The following is a 22454-nucleotide window of genomic DNA, read 5'->3' as shown; positions in this document are numbered from 1 at the left end:
TCGGTGGCAGGGCCCCGGGGGTGGATGAGATCCGCCCGGAGTTCCTTAAGGCTCTGGATATTGTAGGGTTGCGTTGGCTCGCGCGACTCTGCAATATCGCATGGACATCGGGGGCAGTTCCCCTGGAGGGGTTCTCCGGGAGTATGGGGTACCAGGCCCTTTGATACGGGCTGTCAGGTCCCTGTACGACCGGTGTCAGAGTCTGGTCCAGGATTATTTATTATAATCAGAATAAAATCATGCAAAGTAACTGAAAACAGCAAGAGATAAAACAAATCTAACAATGGAAAACAGTTAATTTAACATTTTAGGAGAAATTCACGTCATGTTAAAATGCAATTCAGTCTCTTTTTGTTTATTTTTTATTGTGAAGGTGTCATGATTTTTCTCTCTCTCTCGTAGGCCAAGCTCTGTCTTGTGTAGTGGGAGGTTGTTCTGCTGGACTGGACTGCATCAACGTAAATGGAGTTCCTCAGTGTGCAGATCCCTGTTCCCGTTACACTGAACTGCGTGATGAGTGGCGCTCAATAAATAACATAGACCAGAGCAATCTGAGGTGTGACCAGAGTGTAAATTGGGACGGCTGGTATCAGTTTTATCTAGGAGGGAGGAGTGCTGCTATTCCAGAAAAGTGTGTTGACAAAAACAGATGTGGAACTCATGCTACTTTGTACATAACACAGCCTCACCCCACACAGATCAATGAAATCGTAACTCGCACTGTGTGTAATAACTGGGTCTCTTCCTGTTGCCATTTTGCCTCACACACCATAAAAGTCAAGCTCTGTCCTGGAAACTTTTATGTTTACAAACTTGCGAAACCATCAACTTGCCATCTTGCATATTGTGCAGGTAATGCTCCATCATCACTGTTACGATTCAATCTTTCTCTAAAACCCCTAAAATGATATAATGTTGTTGTCATGTTGTTTTTTCTAGAAATAGTTTCTAACAACGTGTTTGACGTCAAAGCAATAAGCCAAACTGAGACCAGCATCACTCTACAGTGGAGCAGATTGAACAACATTGTCAGCTTTGTTATCCAGTATGACGGCAGAGAGATGTCAGTCGGAGCACCAAGTGGAAATGGAGCCGTATCAGTCACAGTTTCTTCCCTCACGGCAGCAACTAAATACACATTTACTATATTTGCTGTGGTTGGAAATGTCAGAGACCGAGGAGTACAATTTACAGCTGCCACTGGTAAGATGCTTCACTTTACTTTTTGAAGGAAATAAAATTAAAAATACACTCACTGCAAAGACACAAACCTTACCAAGTATTTTTGGTCTAGTTTTTAGTGTAAATATGTGTTAGTACTCTCGAAATAAGACAAAACCTTTCTTATGAGTAACTTTTCAGCAAGATATAAGTTTGATTGGGAAAAAGTACTAGTGCCACTGGTAGATTATTTGACGCTCACTTTATTCTCCGCTTTATGATACCATTACTCAGGTACAGTGCAATTTTCACCTTTAATAAATTTCTAAATATTGCCTTCAGCTCCTCCAAATCCAACTGGCTTGGTGTCCCTAAATGAAACTGAGAGCAGTATAACTCTGCAGTGGAACAGAGTGAACAACGTCAACAGCTTCATTCTCCAGTTCAACGGTAACGAGAGAAGAATCGCTGCGCCTGCTGGAAACGGACCAGTAACTCACACAGTGTCGTCTCTTTCTGCTGAAACCAAATACACATTCAGACTCTTCTCTGAGTTTGAGAATATCAGAAGTAGTGGAGTGCAACTTATTGCTGGAACTGGTAAGATTTTAATGTTATTTTTTATTATTTTTAGGTAATGGGTAAGTAAATTTTAAACTTGTTGAACGTCAACTATAATCCCCAATAAAAGAAAAATTCTTTAAACAAAATAGTTTTTGAGGTTATTCTGTCAAACATCTCTAACCTGAACCCAGAATGAACAGTATTATTTATAGGCTAATGGGTGGTGAGTTTGAAAAAGTCTGAGATTTTTTAAAATGAAATACATGGATAAATCTGCAAACAAAAAGCAGGTTATTTATCCACAGAAATATTATTGATAATGTATTTTAATTTCTAAATGTCAGTAAAACATCACATAAGTCCTGAATAAGCTGTGTAAAAAATAACAGAGCATAAAATTTGGATTATAGACATACATATAAAATATTTTGCATCTTTGGATTCATGAAGATAAAAAATCAACAATTTTACTATTAAACACTAAGCTTTATGTCTTAAAAATAATTATATTAGATAATGTTTACAGCATATCATATTGTTTGTGGTTTTATTTAACTATTTTGTGACATTCAAATGGAAGCCCAACAGAGTCATACTCTGTTGCCTGATCAGCTGATCATGCTGTAAAAAATAAAATACAATTCTCATTTTTAATGTGCTTTATATTGTTTAGCAGATTTTCTTCTGCTTGCAAAAACAATGAAATCCTATATTAGTGTAAGTACCAAGTACTTACACTAATAAGTATAATCATCTAAAAAAAAAAATGCATTCAATGATTATTTTTTTGTTTGTTTGTTTTTGCTGTTTTTTTATGGGTGCGATCCACATTACATATCCCTTAATTTTGCCAATTAAAAACAATCTTTAAATTATATTGTTAATCAGTGGAATCTACTGAACAGAAGCTAAAACTAAATATTGTTCTTATTAATATTCATAACTCACCGATTTCAGACCACCTCTACTTAACATTCTGCATTTAACAGTTTTTTATGTTTTCATGTCTGCAGGTACTTCTGGGGAGAAATTTGGTGAAGCTAAAAAGTTCAACCTCACCTTGTGTCCGTTATCTTTCTATCAAAATGTTTACCAGCAGGTTTATGTAAGTAAAATGGAGTCAAATGTTTCTGAATACATGTGGATATATAATCTAATATGGGCTTTAATTACATTTTATTTGCGCAGCAGCAAGCTCATAAATCCCATTTAGTGGTTGAATCTTTATTTTTAGCATTAAAAATTCAAAGTGACATAAAAAGATGGCGGCTTTTCAAAGTGATGTGTTTGTTTTTAACAGGTGAACTTCACCAATAAGAACTTTGCCATCTGTTTCAACGGTTATTATAACTCTAAAAGCAGTGATGACTGCATTGTTGGACCTAAGCCCGAGTCTGGCGAGGCGAAATTCATCATAAGGGAAAAAGATTCTTCGTATGAAGCTCGAGCAAAAGCAGCAGTGCAAACCATCAGAAGCAGCTTGAAGTGCTCTGTGCATTTTGACATGATGTACACGAACAAGAAAGTAAATATAATACATTTAATTCGAGCTCTTCTTGATGTTTACGAGATTTGTAAACAAACAGATTAGTCACATATTGACCCTTTGCACGTGACGTCACGGTCCTCAGAACTCGACCCGCTCCGCCATGATGGACGTCAAAACGCAGCTTCTGTAAAACCTGTCAGAAAACGACATCTGATGGCTTAATATCGCTTTTATTTAGTTGATTTTGCTTTGACAATAGACGCGGTCAGCTGCAAATACGAGGGTGAAAATCTAGTCTAAGTTTTCACCCTCGTGAAAATAACTTGTAATTTTATTCTATAACTATAGCCGTTAATCACAAGGTAAGATTAAGGTTCATGTACTTTATAAGTAAGTATGATTATAAAGATGATATAAAATATTGCATTATGGAGAAAGGTACTTGTTTAAGAATTAGTAACCATGGAGACAGTGCCCCTCCGTCATGTTAGCCTAGCATGTGTGTGTGGGGGGGGCTAGCATCTCGTCTTTTGTTCATTTTAAGGCTTCTTCAGAATGAGGGGAAACGCTGTTTATGACATAGTGACATAAATCATGTGGTGTGAATTCAGGCAAAGTCGGTAATTTGATCAGGAGGGAGGAGGTACGGGTCGGTTTGTAAGCTAGCTGTTTCAGACTTTTGTAAATACAGCCCCAACAGGTGTGTTACTTTCACAGACATTAGCTTGACTCCAACAAGAAGCCATAAATAAACAATTTCAGTCGCTCAGTTCAGTATTCCCGATCTTGATTTCCAAAGTCCAACATGGCGCCTCGAGTGACTAAGTAACGTAATGCAAAGGGTCAAAATGAAATACCTGAAAAATCTAGTGCTTCACTTTTGATAAAGTTTTTTTTATTATTATTTTCTGCGTCTTTTTTTCTTTTAACTAAGGTAAATCTGAACCTCCTCAGTTTTGGGAAACAAACAGCTCTGCATTTCAGTTCAGTCTCCAGTGAGGCAAAAGTGGTGAGTATTTTTATTATTTTGTTTTCACATGTGTATTTAATATAAAACACTTATTCTAAGAGTACAAATTGGTTTTGAAAGCAATAATGTGAATAAAAGGCTCAAATTAAAACCATCTTTACTTTCTCTGTTGTATTTTAAAAGATAAACTTAACTATTTAAATGGTAAACTGCTGCTTTTCCATCTTAATGTTTCAAATAATTTCTTTTATATTTTTTGTTTCTAAAAATGAAATATTTATTACCGTATAGATGGCGGATGTAGCGGTTGAGGGTAAGCTAGTTCAGTCTGTGTCTCTTGGGTCGGCTGACTCTGGATTTACTGACATCAGTGGATGCAGAATCTCAGGTTGGTGAAATAATCATTTTGTGGTGATTCTGTTAAGCATTATTGACATTTGAAAGAGAAATTGGGTGATCTTTAAGATTGGAAACACAAAAGTCTAACTTTTGTCTTCAGGTGTTGGGATTTTACCTAATTCAACAGTCCATTTTGAAAAAACCTGCAGAAGTTTCACCTGTAGCATCGACAGAGCTGTCACATCAACCGGCTGTGGTGAGCAGGAGGAATGTGACGGAAACGGCAGGTAAACACACACACACACTTTCTGGTTTAGACAGAAAGCTACGGTTTGTTATTAAACTGTTGCTGTGATTTATTAATCTGCCTGTTTATTTTTCCATCAGATGTTTTAAAAACCAAATCTGCACCGTGACGGGCCCCACTGTCATCGACTTCCAAGGTCAACAGAGCTCTGTGACGGACCGGTGTGTGTACTCTCTGGTGTCAGACTCATCGAGCGGGTTTGAAGTGCTGGCTAACTTCCAGGAACGCCGCCGTAGAGACGTGAGCTTCCTGGACAGTGTGAGCCTTCGACCTGCTGGCTCAAAGGTTTACTTCCGCCTGGAACAAGGTGGCAGGATTAAGGTAATTCCAGGAAAGTTGGATCAAAATTCCTGCACACCGCTTCCCATCTTCGCATAGATTCTCATTTTGTGACTAATAATTTTCCTACTTTGATGCACTTAGATGAATGAGACAGTGTTGACCCTGAACAGTCCAGTCCAGCAGTTCGAGGGCATTTCATTAAGCAAGGATAAAAATGGACTGACAGCAACGTCTTTGTTCTCTGGGCTCAAAATGTCGGCGTTGTTTGATGGCTACACAGCACAGATCCACATGAGAGGTAGGAATAAACAAGGCAGCAATGAACTGATTATTATTCTTCAACTTTTTAACGTCTGGTTCTTCCCTACGGAAGACCAATCCTGCCACAAATATGAAGAAAACTGAAAAAAAAAAATCAGAGATATGATAAAATACAAAATGAGAAGATGAGCACAAAAATGATTTATTAAAGTCAAAGATTGAGAAACAAATATCTTTTGTATTATTATTTAATTCAATTTGATGGTACAGTAAAGCATTTGTTAATCATTTGGGAAATGCAATTTATTTCTAAAGCTATTTATTTATGATCTTTATTTGTTCTGTATTTATATTTAGTAAAGGCAGGATTAGTCCTTTAAGTATTAATTAATTCTATCCAGAAAGAAAAACAGGCAACAAATCCAACTCTAGATGAGGATAAAAGGACATAAGACTTAAAGCTGTAATTGAGTTTTACTCAGGAAGGTTGAAATTAAAAAAAAATCACTTTTTCACATGAAAATGTAAAGATTACAATGTATTTATTAACAAACACATTGAAGATGCAATGCTGGTTTAAGTCGGTAGGAATACTTTTCAGTTGTCATAATTCAGCTATGAGATGTAAATTTAAAGGATTTTAAATTTACATTTAAAATCCTTTAAATCCATTCATGCTTTCATGCTTCATGAAAGCATGAATGACCTGCTTTCATGAAACTTTCACTAATATAGTCTGTAAACTTTCAGTCCCTGTTGGATCAGCGATGGAGGGTCTGTGTGTCGACTCCAGAAATATGTCGAGTGCAAAGCTTCTTGATTTAAGCTCTCCAAGGTGCAACATTATTATGAATAATTAATTAAATACAATTATTCTGAATTCGAAACCATTCCTTCAAAAACAGGAAGTTGACTTGTTGATTTGTTTGTTTTCTTGCTAGCTGTGAAAGGCAGTATGAAGACCCTGTGGACAGTCAAATAGAATGCAACATGATCACCAAACAGTGAGTAGATTTATTTCTTCGTCCTTCTGTGTTATTCTGTGTAGTTTGCATTGTATATGTTACGGATGTCAAACTCATTTTCATTTTGAATTGCATCAGGATCATGAATGTTCTTAAAGGGCCGGTAGTGGCAGAATTTATTGTTAAAATATTTATAAAAAGCTGTTTCTGCATTTGATCTTGTTAAAATTAAATGTTGAACATCTTTTGAAATTGATCAGTTCATCAGGGTTATTATGATTGTTTCTGTGATTTTTATTATTATTATTATTATTATTTTGCAGTCAGAATCACAGATTTTGTGGAGCTAATTTAGAAGTATTTGCAAGAAACATATTGCTTGATATTTGCGCCACATCGATCTTAGACAATAACTTGACATCAAGTAAGCCTGAGGCAGCAGTACAAGAAAGAAATACTGCCACCTGCAGGTGGGAGTTGGCACCAATTCAATCCAATATATCTGACCAATTTTTTTGTGGAAAATTTGCAATAATTTCACAGCTGTGCATTAGCACAAACAAAATGATGAAATGTTAATTTTCCCTGAATTTCTGCGATTGTAGAATCACAAAAAACTGGAGGGACTAATTGATGTATTTTGACATCTATGGCAGAATACATCTGGCAAAATACAATATTTCTAGAATAATAGAAATAGAAACATTTGAGAATGTTTAATGTTTTTATCTTTTTGTGTGTGAAAAAGCTGTAACCTCTTGAGGGCCGCCCCGTTTTCCTCCTGCAACGACGACGTCGACCCAACTCCCTACATCAGCGCCTGCAACAGCACTCTGTGTGGATATCCTTCAGCTGACGGTCTGGGCTGCCAGTTCCTGTGGGCGTACGCCACAGCCTGCCGCCTACAGAGCAACATCACACTGGACAGATGGTGGTCAAACGCAGGCTGCTGTGAGAGAATCTCATCTTTACTGCAATGTTTCTACAGCCTGCATGCTGTCAGAGTAACATTTGGTTTTGCTTCTCTGCAGCCGAGCCTCAGGCGTTTTGTCAGGACAAGCTCTGCAGCGATCATGAGTTCTGTGGCAGGAAACACAGTGGGAAGACCGGCTGCCTCTGCAGAGCTCTGTTTGCCTCCAAATACAAACTGTCTGGCACTCTGGGTAAGAAACCTCTGAGATGTACACAGGTCTTTGGAAAAAGATGGAAATCAGAGTTTCCACAGATGTTTTTATGCCCAGGTGAGCCGGCTGTGTGCAGGAAGAACTCTGGTTCAATCACTCTTGTTGGATGTCTGCTGGAGGAAAAAGGCGTCGACTACAGAGTCCTGCACCTTAATGACCGGAGCTGCAGGGGCGCGATGGACGAGAAGAACCACATGGTGACCTTCAGCTTCGACAGCAGCAACACCTGCGGGACGGAGATCATGGTGGGTCTCACACTCATCCTCTGATTCTGATCAGAGATCTTTGTGTGTTTCTTGCATTTTTCTCATCCATTGTGTTCAATAAAATCTCAGTAAAGTAGAAAAACTGAACTGTTATGCAGAAATAACTGATTTTTTTCTCTAATGATCGTCTGATTCTGCAGAATAATGGAAGTCAGATAAACTACAAGAACACCATCATGACCCAGAACAGTTCTGATGTCATCACTCGCCATGATCAAGTGTTCATCGACTTCTCCTGCCACCACACTCAACCCGACATAAAGATTGTGGCCTTCAGAATTAAAGACAAGTGTGTGACCGATTTTGTTTCTGCCATGATGGAAACTTTTTAAACTGGTTCTGCTGCAAAAACGCAAAACTAGATACTAGTGCAAATATCTTAGTACAGTGGAAATGAGACAAACCTTGAGAGTAACTGTTCAGCAAAACATAGGACTTTTTTAAAGCCATTAATTCTTAAATTTTGATTTAAAAAAGTACTAGTTCTATTGGCAGATTATTTTACTTTTAACATGGAAAAATGTGTTGCTATAAGTGGAATAATCTGCCAGTGTCGGTACTTTTTCCATCAATATTGAGGAATCATCAACTTAAAACAAGCTCCTATAGTTTGCTGAAAAGTTACTTGTAACTAGTTTTGTCTTATTTCAAGTATATTAAGATTTGCAGTAGAAACTAGTCCAAAAATAGTTGGAAATATTTTGTGTTTTTGCAGTTTAATAAGCTCCCGTGTTTGTTTGTTTGTTTGTTTGTTTGTTTGTTTGTTTGTTTGTTTGTTTGTTTGTTTGCAGCTCTGTGGTCCAGCACATCAAGTCTGGAGAATGGAGCTACTCTGTGTCGATGAAAGCATATGAGAACGCTGCCTACACCCGAGCTGTAATCTCTGGTGTTCTGCTGAACCAGAAAATATGGGTGGAGCTGAAGACGGACGGGCTGGATGCAAAAACCATCGCCGTGGTGATGGACTCATGCTGGGCAACCAGCAAGGAATCGCACGACAGCAAACCAAGTTATGACCTGATTAAAGATGGGTGAGGCTCTATCAGTCATAACCATCAGAGTGTTCAGACTGGGTTATAAGACTCACATGAACTGGTTTTTCTTCCTCCCAGCTGTGCTGACCCGAATGACGGGACAGTGGAGGTGGAGGGAAACGGAGCGGGAACCTCCACCTACTTCTCCTTCAACATGTTTGAGTTTTCTGGGAACTCTGGTCAAGTTTATCTGCACTGCAAGATCCAGCTGTGTCCTAAACAGGAGGACAACTGCATCCCGGTGCAAACTTTAGGAAACTTTATTAACAGTTCATCACATGTGCAGCCCTGGTTCTCTTTATCAAGACTTTAAATGCTTCTGAGGAACATAGATGTTTTTTTTTTTTGTTTTTTTTCAAAATAAAACTTAGTTTTTAAAGGGATAAATGTTAGGAAAACACTGTATGTGTAGTGATGATATGCAAAATAGTAAATGTCGTGTTTCTGTGTTTAAATGCCAGGATTGCTCCGATGAACCTAAGAGAGAACGAAGAGCCATCAGACGGCCACTGAAAATTAGAGACACATCCTTCATCAGCATGGGCTGGGTTCATTAGGCCAGACGGCAACGTGGGTTTGTTTGTTCAACTGTTGTCATAAAGGTTTCAGTAACTGAAAGTGGAAAGTTTATTTATTTATTTATTTAATGTTTTGGGCAAGAAATTCAGTAATCAAGATATTACATAACAAGAGAGGGTTGTTTTACCTTTTTGAAAGGAAATTAGATTTTACTTAGATAAGAGGATTTCATATGTATATTAAAATATTTTTATCCTTTTTCTTATTCTTTACAATCAAGCACAATAAAAAGATTGTAATATGCTGTAATATTTAAATAATAATTCAGAAAACCTGTTTGAATGCCCTAATTGGCTGAAATCATGTTTTATATTTGTTCAGCTTTTTACCTGTTGTGTGTTTTTATTTTCAGTCTCTGCTCTGACATTCATGGCTAATCAAAAACTCAGATTTGTGATAAACGAAGTTAAAAAACTAAATCTGCACTAAACAAGTAGAGAAAAGTCTTTGTAGAGGAGGAATGTGTCTGATATTTAATTGTTTCCTCAGGTGGTTTCCATGTGAAACTGGACCGACTGCCGACCTTTACGCTGATTCCTGACATCAGTCCAGATCCACAGACGGGATGTTTGGAAATCTGGGATTATTTCTGACTTTTTGATGCTTCATCGTCTAATATCTTAAGATGGAATTGGTTTTTAGTACAATTAATGTGGGGACGGGGCAAAAGTCAACCAGAAATTATTTCTTCATACTTTTGATTTAATTAAATGAAGGGAACCATGAGGACTGTATTTGATTATAACTTTATATTTTTAAATCAAATTGACTTTTTAAAAAGAAGTACTGACATGAAGCTTTTTTTCTTTCACTTTTCTAGCAATAAAAATACAAAAAAAATAAATAAAATGTGGTATAAAAATGTTTTTCATCTTTTCTTTTCACTGAACCAGCCTGATGTTTGATTTTTCTTGCTCTGGATTAGAGATTAACAGATACAACAGATGCATATTTAACTGCACACTTTCAGTAATTTATGCAATTAAATTACAGTGAAACAAAAAGAACATTTATGCAAAATGTTACTCATTCATCTTAATGTCTGAAAAGTTGTACTACATGTTTTACATTTTCTTGAAATCTGTTTTTGGATTACCAGGCACATCTACAAATACACAGCTATGTTTTCAAAAATTTAATTTCTTTATAAACGCACTTAATAAATGATGTAATGCACATCTGTGACCAGTAGGTGTCCAAATTCTCTGCATGCTTCAGCATCAGTTATGTACTATCATAACAGCAGCTGCAGCCTGATTTCACATTTTACATGTGAATTTTTTATGCTGTGAAACAGATAAAATTAAGTTATTGAAGTTATAATTTCCACACAACCTAAATATAATATGTGCTTCATTTTAATAAACTTAATGATCCATTATGAGACGCATTATGGATCATTATGCGTCTCATTTGCATGTCATACTTTCTACATTATAAATATTAATATACATTTTTGGTGTTTCTCTAAATTATTCTAAAAATATAGCAGGGATGAATTATGAATAAAACATAGTGGTACTGAGCCCGGTTCTGGTTCTACTGAAGGTCTCTTCCTGACAGAGGGAAGTTCTTCTTCTCCACTGTCGCTACATGGAGATGAGGGACTGCTGCAAAATCAGCGACTTTGTCGCCCCCCGCTGGTCAGATGGGGTGAATGCCGTGATTCCATACAATCTGCTGGGTGTCGTTTGGTACAAACTTTTTAAACTACTTTAACAATAAACTGAGCTTATTGTTCCAGCAATTGGAGTAAATGTGATTGAACTGAAATTATTAAAGTGCATTGAGACGACATTTGTTGTTAATTAACTTTCAAACTAACAAATGAGCCCCACCAATACACAATATAAAAAAACAAACAAAAACCCCAACAACCAATACTAAAAAGGTTCAGAACACCAAAAGTAGGTACCAAGCTTATAATTATCTTAATTCACAACAATGTTGTCAAGGCATTTTACTTAAAATCATTTCAATTTAGTCAGATTACTATTCATCCAAGTTATCAATTTATTAGGTTCACTTAATTGTAACGTAGTTTAAAACTTTTGTACCAAACGCTATCCTGCAGATTGTATGGAGTCATTACTTACAGCATTCACTCCTCCTGTCCAGCAGGGGGCGACAGCAACTGGCTTGTGTTGAGTCGTTGACTTTACAGCAGTCCCTCATGCAGAGCATGCATGTATACAGTGGAGCGGAAGAACTCCCCTCTAACAGGAAGAAACCTCCAGCAGAACCAGAACCGGGCTCAGTACCAGCAGCCATGACCGACTGGAGCTGGGAGAAGGCAGAGCAGAGACACAGCAGATCAACTGATCAGGAGAACTTTCCATGGTCATGGAAGTGAAAAGGACAGGGAGAACGGTCAGGAGATGGCAGCTTCATGTCAGCCAATGGCCTTTTCCAGGAAGCAGCCACAGCCAATCAGAACGCCCGACCAGGTGTAGCTTCTATGGAGAGAAAAATAATCGAGAACATAACGTTTAGTTTCTAACTAAACAAGAACTAAGCTTCTCGTTTAGTTAGAAACACCAGAGCGCCACCTTCTGGCCTCTCTCCAGTCCAGAGCAGGGAACTGTGTCTGGCTTTGTTTTCTCCCCTCCGTTGGGCTGCCACCTTATCATGGTGGAGGGGTTTGAGTGTCCCGGTGATCCTGGGTCTATCAGAGGCTTCATGCCTCTATTTGGGTCGGATCTGCCGAGGCAAACGGGTCCCAGGTGAGGAATCGGACCAAGAGCAGCCCAAAGATCCTTTTAATACAAACACAGTGTTCCTGTTTAGAGATGGCGATATGGACAGGGTTCAGAGCTATAGACAGAAGTCAGTTTCTCCCAGTATTTTATCAGCCTGGCGGGCCACCAGGCTTTACTTTCCCCCCACCAGGTTGTGTGTTGTCATTTTAAATGGGGATTTTTCTCCACCAGTGACAGTAAAGACAGATTAAGCTAAAGGTTTATGGTTGAGGTATTACACTGTTATTTCTGAGTTTTGATGCCTGATTCTGCACCTCCGACTTTCTGTAACTTGACATTTTTAACCCAAACTCGCAGCAGACCGCTGATGGGCGACCCCAGCAGATCTCCCACTGGGCTCAGCGGGTTTTCTGGAGGAAACCCTGGAAGTTTTCCCAGGTGACGCTTCCTGATTGCTCACCATTTTTACTTGAAACTTTCTGAGCAATTTTCCTTAAGGAATGCTGCAGGTATTTTTGCTGATATTTAAGTGACATTCAAAAGTGAGTTTATGAAAAGTGATTTCATTCTTGAGTCGTTAAAGGGTTTGACCTTGAACCTGCACACCTGTCCTGCTGTCACCTTCCCATCCTCAATTTCCATTTGCATGATTTGTTTCTCTGTTTCTACCAAAGACCAAATGAATAAAGTCTCCAGTCTGGTGCTTTGTAAACAAAATTCTTCTTTTAAAAAAAACAAATGCTTTAGTTGAGACAATTTCCTGATGATATCTTATTATCTCGTTAGCAGGTGAGTCACTAAAGCAAAGCGTAAAGTTGTCAGACAGGAAATGGACTCGGTGACGATCAGCCCTATAATTAACTAATTATGTGGTTTGAATGTACATATTAAATGTCAGAATGCCGTTCTGCTCAGTCAGAAGCAGATCGGTTTGAAGAAGATTCTCAACGTTGAGGGCGAGAAAAAAAAAATAGGTAAAATAAAATAGACTAATAATTCAATAACTTCAATTTTTTGATTGGTCATTTAGCAACCTTATTTCTGAGACTTTTGTGGACCCAAATGCACAGCACTCTGTATTTACAGTTTTAGGTGTTGGGTTTCATAATCCTTCCCTTTAGGATGTGCAGGCCTGTTATTAATAAACAGATTTAAGCAATTAGACTGTTTTTCCCTATTCTTTGAGGTAAATTATTGATTTTTGATGCTGCATATTATTTCTTTAAATTTGTATGAATATGATTGCCAGAGTAAAATGCAAATGATGTGGCATAAAGTTTATCCAACCTGCGAAAATGCGCAACATCTTTTGGCAATAATAAACTTAAAAGACTCAAAAATGGCGGCCATCTTGGGAAAAAAAAAAAACAAACAAATATAAGCTGAGGGGCGAGCATGGAAACTTTTATGCTTGTTTCCACATCTGGACGATTTTTACAGAAATATGCGCCACAATTTTCATAACTTCTTTGAACTGTCAACTGTATCAGTCATTTCTGCAGAAACGTCTGACTCATATCTGCTGGTAAGATGAGACTTCATGCCAAAGACTCAAGTTAAAAGGTTTCCACCGGACATGCTGAGTTACAGATTTAAATTACCAGTCATAGAAATTCTGCTCTGTGAAACATTGATACTGTTTTTTACAAACTGGAATGAGTCGTGAGGATCAGTGAACCTCCGGCTGTTCACTGATGCTGATGGGAAAACGTACAGATGGACGTTCACAGGATAGTTTGACCTACTTTAACCAACATCTTCCACAAAGCAGCAGAAAATCAGAAAATGAGTAATACTGATAACAGAACAGCAGTGAGCTGATGGACAAAAATAAATGAAAACTGATTAAAACTTACAAAAATAACATCAGTTTACATGTTTTTTTTTCTTGCAAACTAAAAGAAAATGATGCAAAGACTCGATGTCTGTGTGGTAATGTTCAGTTTGAGCTAATGTTAGCTTTAAATTATTGTATTTTTATCTACAGATAAAGAATGGCAGATCAACTCTGCACGTTCTCCCGGTTTTCCTCAAATGGACAAATAGAAACATTCTGTCCAGAATTAAAAACGTTTTCCTCTAAAAGCGTGTGAATGTGATGTTTGACCAAATGATCTAAAGAAACCGATTAAACACAGTTAATAACTTGCATCCCTTTGTTTCTGTGAATGTCACACGGTATCGTTGATGTATGCGTGTTTCCAGGGTTCTGTGGTTGTAACAAGATGCTTTCAGATTGTTATCAGGAAGCATCAGTGTCGTTTTTCCTGCGCCGCTCCCTTTGGTCCTGGGTGTGGACGGGACCGAGGATGGACATAAAAAGAGACGGAAACAAACCGAGGGACGGAGCAGAGACGACGGCAGACGGGTCAGAGGAGCCTCCGCCGTCATCATCCTTCCCCGCAGCTGAAGAGGGTGATTTAAATCTTTAAACGTCTTTTTTGTTATTATTTAAGATTAGAAAAAGAGATTTTAGCCGATAAGAAGTGAAAACTGCTGAAAATCTGTTTGTTGTTTCCAGGAGAACGAGGAGCAGCAGAGGTTAGCTTCACACAGAAAAATAAATCATTTCCTTTCCTCTGGAACAAAGAAGGTGACTTTTACCACATTTTATTACATTTAAAACATAAAAAAATGAACAGCATGTTAATATTTACAACAAGCTCATAGTGGAGAGAAACTGCAATAAAAACATTTGATTAACTTGATTAGTTGCAATGAAAAACATTATTTTTTAAAACACTTCCACCTAAAGCTTTTTAATGTGTTTTTGTAACTATATAAAGTCGTCATTTTTTACAAACATAACACAATAACGGAGGCACTGGCTCATTTAAACGCTGCACTTCCTCATAAGTATCACTACATTTTAAAAAATCCAATTATTTTGCAGTGAAACAGGTAAATTAGCTTTGAGATATTATTAATAACATTTAAAACAAGATGCTTTGACTTTTTCCCCATTAATATCAGGCTAAGCTGTTTGGTATTTCCAGCATCGCAAAGTTTGTTCAATCACTATCCAGGTGTGTCGCCATGGTAACTGCCGCATTTTGAACCAATCCTCTTTTTTTTTTGTAACTGAGGAAACATGTAAATAGATTTTAACAACTCAGTTATGTAAAGGTATTTGAAATGTAAAGAGTTAATGGTGGCATTAAAGGGGATTTAATGGAGTTTATTTAATTGTTCTGGGTTTAAAACAAAAGATTTATGTGTTGCACAGATCTGGCAAAAGAACAATATGAGCTGAAACATGGCATCTATAGACAGATCCATGATAAAACAACCAGATACTGATTTTTAAATTATTATTTTTTTAATTTCCCGAGGGTAAAGCAAAGCAACTGAACCTTCTTCTTCTAACTTTGTTTCTTTCAGCTCTGCCAGCTGTTTTCCACGATGCTCCGCCTCCTGCTTTACCTGTGTACCTTCATGGCACTGACAGGTAAATCAGTGTTTACACACTGAAATATTGCAGTTTACAAGTTCAGTGTGGAAAAATAACCATTAAAAACATTTAATCACAGGAAAATATTCAAACATTTTTGATTCCTAAAGTCAAGCAATTATTTAAAAAAGAAAAATATTTAGATTCATGTCAAATAAATTTTTATTAAATCATCCATACATACGGAAATAGAAAAAATTAGATGTACAGATGAGCTTCCATGAAGTAAACTTTAACTTTTCCGACTACCTGTGTGTCCGTGCCTGCAGGTGCTGCTGCAGCCGACCTCTGCACTGTGACCGGCCGCGCCGTCATCGACTTTCAAGGCCGATTCACTGCTGTGACGGATCGGTGCGTTTACTCCATGCTCTCTGATTCATCAACGGGCTTCGAAGTGTTTGCCACCTTCAGGGAGCGCCGTCGCAGAGACGTCAGCTTTTTGGACAGCGTCACCCTGAAGCTGCAGGATCCAGATGTTCAGTTTCACCTGCAGCACGGAGGGAGAGTCCAGGTGAGCCAATCAGAAGCCAGCTGTGTTTCCAGTACAGATGTCTGCAAAACGTCGCCAATATTTCGCTAATGTTTTGCCATTAGTTAAAGAATACAGTTAAAATCATGCGTGAATACATTTGTTCATGCATAAAACAATGATGTTCAGTCATAAAAATGATGTTCCTGTCACTTCCTGTCGTCTTCTTTGTGGTTTGCTCCAGTGGCAACATGCAGCTGTTGATCAGATGATGCAAAATAAACCAATTTAAATATGGCCAAAAAATCCCACCTCATCCTAGCACCAAAACTTTTATTCGAAATTGATGTTTCCATTAAGCAAAATGTCAAATTGCTCCATTACATGGTCAATGGAAACCCCGCTTGTGATTGATTTGTGATTGATTTATGATTGATTTATCGTTGCCGCCAACGTTTCTGTTCTGACCCACAGATGAACGACACCCAGCTGAACCTCAGCAGCTCAGGACAGACGCTGCACGGCGTTTGGATTTCCAAAGACTCAACCGGAGTCATGGCAAACTTTACGATCTCCAATCACACAATTTATTTGTTCTTTGACGGCTCCACAGCACAGATCCACACGGGAAGTAAGATTAGACTGAAAGGTCTTAAACTTCAGCAGCACAGAGCAAAACTTTCTGACCCACGTTCTGACCTGAATGTTTTCAGCTCCAGTTTGGTCGTCTGTTGATGGTCTGTGTGTAAACAGCAGCAGTATCTCAGCCCAGAGGTTGGATCAGTACAGCTCCTCCAGGTTAGACGCTCAACAAACACTCACATGTCCAAATTCAGATATTTTGAGAATAATTTCTGAAATTTTCTAGAAAAAAACAAAGACATTTTTTTAGCTCCAAGAGTGGAAAATGTAAATATTGTACAAAGATTTCTGAAACCGTCCGTGTTTTGTTCTCGCACATTTTCAAAGTTTCAACCTCAAAAATGTTCATGTTTTTTTTCTAGTAAATTTCTGAAATTAATCTCAAGATTTCTGAGTATTTTGGTGGAAATTTCCCCTTTTTCCCCCTACGAACAAAAGCCCTAATATAATGTCATAGAGGTAGTACTACTCTTACTTGAGTACAACTTATGGGTATTTATTCACCTCACTGCTCACGGACAAGTCAAAGAAAAACAAAATGTCTTCTAATCATGTGGTTTGTCTCCCCCTAGCTGTCAGATTCAGTACAACGACTCTCTTGACACTTCAGTCAACTGCAGCGCGATAAAGGACCAGTGAGTAGATTTAATCACACTAAAGGAAATATTTACTGTTTCTTCTATTAAAACAAACAGTAAACTGCACCTTTAAGATATCCATGTAGACAAAACATAAAAAGATTAAAATTTTATCCACTTTTAATACGGTTTAGTTTGAAAATATGAAAGTTAAGCATGCTGAAACACAACTGTTTGTTTTTCTCCCGTCTGATGAGAAGCTGCAACACCCTGAAGGAATCTCCCTTCTCCTCCTGTAACGGTGACGTCGACCCGACTCCCTACATCAACGCCTGCAGCGACACTCTGTGCAAATATCCCTCAGTGGACGGGCTGAGGTGTCACTTCCTGTGGGCCTACGCCAGAGCCTGCAGCCTGAACAGCAGAGCCTCAGTGGGAGACTGGCGGTCCGCTGCTGGCTGCTGTAAGAACTGATCCACTTCGGCTGAATCTTTACATGACTTCAATGTGTCTGTGCTGATTTTTCACCGTGTTTCTCTGCAGCCTCGGCTGAAGGTTTCTGTCAGGACAAAGTCTGCAGTGATCATGAGTTCTGTGGAGAGAAAATCAGTGGGGGAACCGGCTGCCTCTGCAGAGCCGCGTTTGCCTACGACTACAAACAGTCAAACACTCTGAGTAAGACAGACAGACGCCATTCACAACAAGAAAGAAGATAAAACTCATTTTCTTTTTGCTATTCAACTTTTAGGCGATCCAACTGTCTGCAGCCAGAACTCTGGTTCCATCACCCTGATTGGATGTCTGCTGGAGGAAAAAGGCGTCGACTTCTCTACGTTACACCTGAACGACCGGAGCTGCAGGGGCGCGATGGACGAGGAGAAGCACATGGTGACCTTCAGCTTCGACAGCAGCAGCACCTGCGGGACGGAGATCACGGTGGGTTCATCACCCCAACTCCAGAAAAACACAAGAATTTCTGGTCCAGTTTCTGGTGCAAATATCTTGGCATACTTGAATTAAGACGACTAACTTAACTTATCAGAAGCTTGTTTTTAGTAAATAATTCCTTAATATTGATGAAAAAGTTCTAGTTCCTCAGCCAGATTATTTCACTTATAACTTGGGAAGAATTTGTTAATTAATCTGCACTACAACTAGTACTTTTACAACAATATTAAGGAATTGTTGACTTAAAACAAGCTGAAAATGTATTTTTGTCCTATTTTATTTAAGTGTACCAAGATATTTGCATCAGAAAATACTTGGTGAGGTTTTGTGTTTTTGCAGTGTACAGCATTCATAAGTTTCCACGTCACTGACCAACTTCATGACGATGAGCTTTTATTGTTGTACTTTCTGCTCTTACAGAATAATGGAAGCCAAATAACCTACAGGAACACCATCAAGTACCAGAACAGCTCTGACGTCATCAGTCGCCAGGACCAGTTCTACATCGACTTCTCCTGCCAGCACACTCAGCCCGAAACAAAGATTGTTGCCTTCAACATCAAGGACAGGTGTGTGCTGGCATTCAAGGCTCTGCAGCTCCAATGGGAAGCTTGTTGAGGCCTTGATTCCAAATATTACTGTAAAAATCTTCCAGGTTTTGATACAAACTGAAAGAAATTCCCTGTTAGCCACTTCAGTTTCGGGATCACGTCTGTTTCTCAAGATGGCCGCCGTTTGTGAGCCTTTTGAACCAAATGTTTCACCTGTTTTCATGACTTGGATGAGCTTTAGATCGTATCATGTGTTTTTGACTTTGGGGATCCTATTTATACAACTTTAAAGTAATAATATGTAGCAAAATCAGAAACTGAGGAGTTTGCTTTTTCCTGTCGTCAACTGGAAGGAGATGAGGATGTGAGATACAGACTGAGAAACTCTCAGTGGTTAGCATTAGCTTCCGCTAAGCTTTTTAATCTGTTAAGCAGTTAGGTGTTAGCTTCTGCTCCTTTTTTATATATTTAGTGGTTTAATGTTTGTTTCTGTTAATATTTGTTTCTGCTTAGTGGTTTTCAGTGTTAGCTTCTGCTAATTATTTGTATATTTATATATTTTGGCATTGCTAAGATTCTCATTTAGTAAATTTGTGCTTAGTGAACCTCATATTTTGGTTAGCTATGACCATCAATGGCAATAACTACATCAGATTTTAATGCAAATGACTACTTTCTGTTACAATCATGATGGCCATCTTTAAAAATAAAAATAATTATCAGTAAATATGATTTTTTTTTATTAGACACCAAAGTATTTTTATCTGGGACAAATTTGGTGCGAAAGCTAAACTTTCTGTTAACCTCAGATTCTGCTGCCATATTACCTGCTGCGCTAACCGAGCTGCTGGTGTCTCTGTGTCCGAAGCTCTGTGGTCGTCATAGTGAAGTCTGGACAGTGGAACTACACCGTGGCCATGAAGGCCTACAGCGACGGCGGCCTCACACACGCTCTGGACTCAACGACCGCCGTGGTTCTCAACCAGAAGATCTGGGTGGAGCTGACGACCGCTGGACTGGACGCAGCCGTGATCGCCGTGGAAACGGATTCATGCTGGGCAACCAGCCGAGACTCTCCCAGCAGCCAGCCGAGATACGACCTGATCAAGAACGGGTGAGGCGCTTCTGTAAACAGTTAATATTTCTAGCTACTTAAACCATAAAACTGTTTTTGATAATCTTTCCTCTGGTTGCAGCTGTGCCGCCCCCGGCGACCAGACGGTGCAGGTGGAGGGAAACGGAGAAGGAACCTCCAACCGCTTCTCCTTCAACATGTTCCAGTTCACTGGGAGCTCTGGGGACGTTTATCTGCACTGCAAGCTGCAGCTGTGCGTCAAACGGGGGAACAGCTGCGTCCCGGTACGCCTTCCTGAAATCAGCAGAAAACTGGAAACGTTTGGTGTTCTCACAACAATCTCTGGAGAGCTGAATAATTATTTAGATTTTTGTTGCTCTGGTCGCATTCTTAGAAGTTTTATAAAATAAATAATCCTCTCTGTCTTTGATAAAACCCCAGGACTGCAGCGGCGGCTCTAAGAGACGACGCCGATCCGCCGGGTATGGAGATCCGGCCGTCATCAGCCTGGCCTGGACTCAGTAGGTGATATTATATATTTCAACTTTTAACACTTTAATAATCATTAGTTTTGTATTGAAAAGTTAATGGTCAAATCTCTTTAAGAGAAAAGCTTCCTGCATGAAGTTAAATTAACTTTTAAAGATCCACCTAAAAGAAGGTTAGTGATAATTTGAAAGTTGACTTTGTCCAATTTTTAAAGTTTTTAAGTGAAACAATGATTTCAGTGAATTACAGCAGCCACCATATGTGTGGCTGGTTTGTTTAAATGGAAGAGAGAAATAGTTTAAATGAACTGCAGGGATAAGAGAAAATAATTTATTTATGTCTCTCCAGATGGTTTCCATAGCGACTCGGATGGATTACCGGCTGCAGATCATCTTAATCTGGATCCTGAAAATGGAGGAGCTGAAATGTTTTGTCTTTGTTTCTTCACAGTTTGAAGGACAAACGTTTTAGTTACAGACGTGTAGGAGAACAAAACCAGGTTTAAACTGTGTTCAGCATGTTTTCACTTTATTGAGTTTGGGGGAAATTATGTGGGTTGCATCTACTTTAATAAAACCTATTCTATATCAGAAGGGCTATAATTTAATCAAATATCCTGAAGTTTATAATCTAAATGAAAAATTTCCAGGGGAAAATGTTAATTTGTGTGATTTGCAGCATGTAGAGTCTGAGAGTCGATACGTGGCGTGTTTAATTTTCTTAATTTGAGATTTCAATGATGTTTTTCTTTCCCATAAAAGGGGAACTTAGTGATGACAGTCAACATTACGATAAGCTTTGTGTAAAAGAAGATGAAGAAAAAACTGGTAAAATTAGTTTTCTGGCCAATTTTCACTCTAAAGCTGAGAAATTCTTTTGATTGTTTCCATTTTTTCTTGTTTTGAGGAAAGTTTTGTTTCAGTTTTGGTAACAAGGTACTACTTCAAGCATATAAAAGACAAAAAACAGTGAATAAATGAAGTGGGTGTAAAGAGATGTGATTGTGAGTTATTTTTTGTTCTGGTGTTGCAAAAACTCAGCCTGTTACAGATAAAGATATTTAAGTTTCAGTGAAAAATATTTCTTGAATGTTTTATGAGAAAAAGATAACCACTGCTGCTTCATATTTGTTTCATATTCNTCTTATTATCTCGTTAGCAGGTGAGTCACTAAAGCAAAGCGTAAAGTTGTCAGACAGGAAATGGACTCGGTGACGATCAGCCCTATAATTAACTAGTTATGTGGTTTGAATGTACATATTAAATGTCAGAATGCCGTTCTGCTCAGTCAGAAGCAGATCGGTTTGAAGAAGATTCTCAACGTTGAGGGCGAGAAAAAAAAAATAGGTAAAATAAAATAGACTAATAATTCAATAACTTCAATTTTTTGATTGGTCATTTAGCAACCTTATTTCTGAGACTTTTGTGGACCCAAATGCACAGCACTCTGTATTTACAGTTTTAGGTGTTGGGTTTCATAATCCTTCCCTTTAGGATGTGCAGGCCTGTTATTAATAAACAGATTTAAGCAATTAGACTGTTTTTCCCTATTCTTTGAGGTAAATTATTGATTTTTGATGCTGCATATTATTTCTTTAAATTTGTATGAATATGATTGCCAGAGTAAAATGCAAATGATGTGGCATAAAGTTTATCCAACCTGCGAAAATGCGCAACATCTTTTGGCAATAATAAACTTAAAAGACTCAAAAATGGCGGCCATCTTGGGAAAAAAAAAAAACAAACAAATATAAGCTGAGGGGCGAGCATGGAAACTTTTATGCTTGTTTCCACATCTGGACGATTTTTACAGAAATATGCGCCACAATTTTCATAACTTCTTTGAACTGTCAACTGTATCAGTCATTTCTGCAGAAACGTCTGACTCATATCTGCTGGTAAGATGAGACTTCATGCCAAAGACTCAAGTTAAAAGGTTTCCACCGGACATGCTGAGTTACAGATTTAAATTACCAGTCATAGAAATTCTGCTCTGTGAAACATTGATACTGTTTTTTACAAACTGGAAAGAGTCGTGAGGATCAGTGAACCTCCGGCTGTTCACTGATGCTGATGGGAAAACGTACAGATGGACGTTCACAGGATAGTTTGACCTACTTTAGCCAACATCTTCCACAAAGCAGCAGAAAAT

General features: G+C 38.3%; 2 protein-coding genes across 6 annotated transcripts in view; both read left to right on the top strand.

Annotated features, from left to right (window-relative positions):
* Window positions 1–10133, top strand: part of LOC106939020 (uncharacterized) — a 14004-nt gene extending 3871 nt beyond the window's left edge. Inside the window, exons 3-22 of one of the 4 annotated variants that reach the window (XM_015021252.1) lie at window positions 403–852; window positions 940–1203; window positions 1504–1761; window positions 2739–2830; window positions 3026–3250; window positions 4149–4223; window positions 4476–4572; window positions 4684–4810; window positions 4911–5151; window positions 5254–5410; window positions 6124–6208; window positions 6315–6377; window positions 7087–7289; window positions 7370–7501; window positions 7580–7767; window positions 7929–8077; window positions 8580–8819; window positions 8901–9063; window positions 9284–9392; window positions 9891–10133. In XM_015021252.1, coding sequence (XP_014876738.1) covers window positions 403–852; window positions 940–1203; window positions 1504–1761; window positions 2739–2830; window positions 3026–3250; window positions 4149–4223; window positions 4476–4572; window positions 4684–4810; window positions 4911–5151; window positions 5254–5410; window positions 6124–6208; window positions 6315–6377; window positions 7087–7289; window positions 7370–7501; window positions 7580–7767; window positions 7929–8077; window positions 8580–8819; window positions 8901–9063; window positions 9284–9379 — 3305 coding nt within the window. In that variant the 3' untranslated portion in view covers window positions 9380–9392; window positions 9891–10133. Of the gene's footprint in view, window positions 1–402; window positions 853–939; window positions 1204–1503; window positions 1762–2738; window positions 2831–3025; window positions 3251–3339; window positions 3577–3851; window positions 4045–4148; window positions 4224–4475; window positions 4573–4683; window positions 4811–4910; window positions 5152–5253; window positions 5411–6123; window positions 6209–6314; window positions 6378–7086; window positions 7290–7369; window positions 7502–7579; window positions 7768–7928; window positions 8078–8579; window positions 8820–8900; window positions 9064–9283; window positions 9397–9890 lie in introns of those variants that run through there. The other 3 variants (XM_015021253.1, XM_015021256.1, XM_015021255.1) reach the window with 3 other exon arrangements.
* A 4219-nt stretch (window positions 10134–14352) lies between these two features.
* Window positions 14353–21116, top strand: LOC106939015 (alpha-tectorin-like). 2 transcript variants are annotated; one of them, XM_015021245.1, is made up of 15 exons: window positions 14353–14515; window positions 14622–14693; window positions 15482–15548; window positions 15821–16062; window positions 16495–16651; window positions 16734–16818; window positions 17235–17297; window positions 17501–17703; window positions 17784–17915; window positions 17989–18176; window positions 18609–18757; window positions 19608–19853; window positions 19936–20098; window positions 20256–20335; window positions 20652–21116. In XM_015021245.1, exons 3-15 carry the CDS (start codon window positions 15503–15505, stop codon window positions 20662–20664), a joined length of 1767 nt encoding a protein of 588 aa, XP_014876731.1. In that variant the 5' UTR covers window positions 14353–14515; window positions 14622–14693; window positions 15482–15502; the 3' UTR covers window positions 20665–21116. The 2 variants fall into 2 exon arrangements, with proteins under 2 accessions (XP_014876731.1, XP_014876732.1); XM_015021246.1 differs by having other exon boundaries at window positions 14354–14515; window positions 20256–20339.
* Window positions 21117–22454: the final 1338 nt, after the last annotated feature.

The sequence above is a fragment of the Poecilia latipinna genome, unplaced genomic scaffold (assembly GCF_001443285.1).
Source record: "Poecilia latipinna isolate Pla-1442-1.1 unplaced genomic scaffold, P_latipinna-1.0 Scaffold2751, whole genome shotgun sequence".
NCBI lineage: Eukaryota > Metazoa > Chordata > Actinopteri > Cyprinodontiformes > Poeciliidae > Poecilia > Poecilia latipinna.
This window is presented reverse-complemented; position numbering and strand designations above follow the sequence as displayed.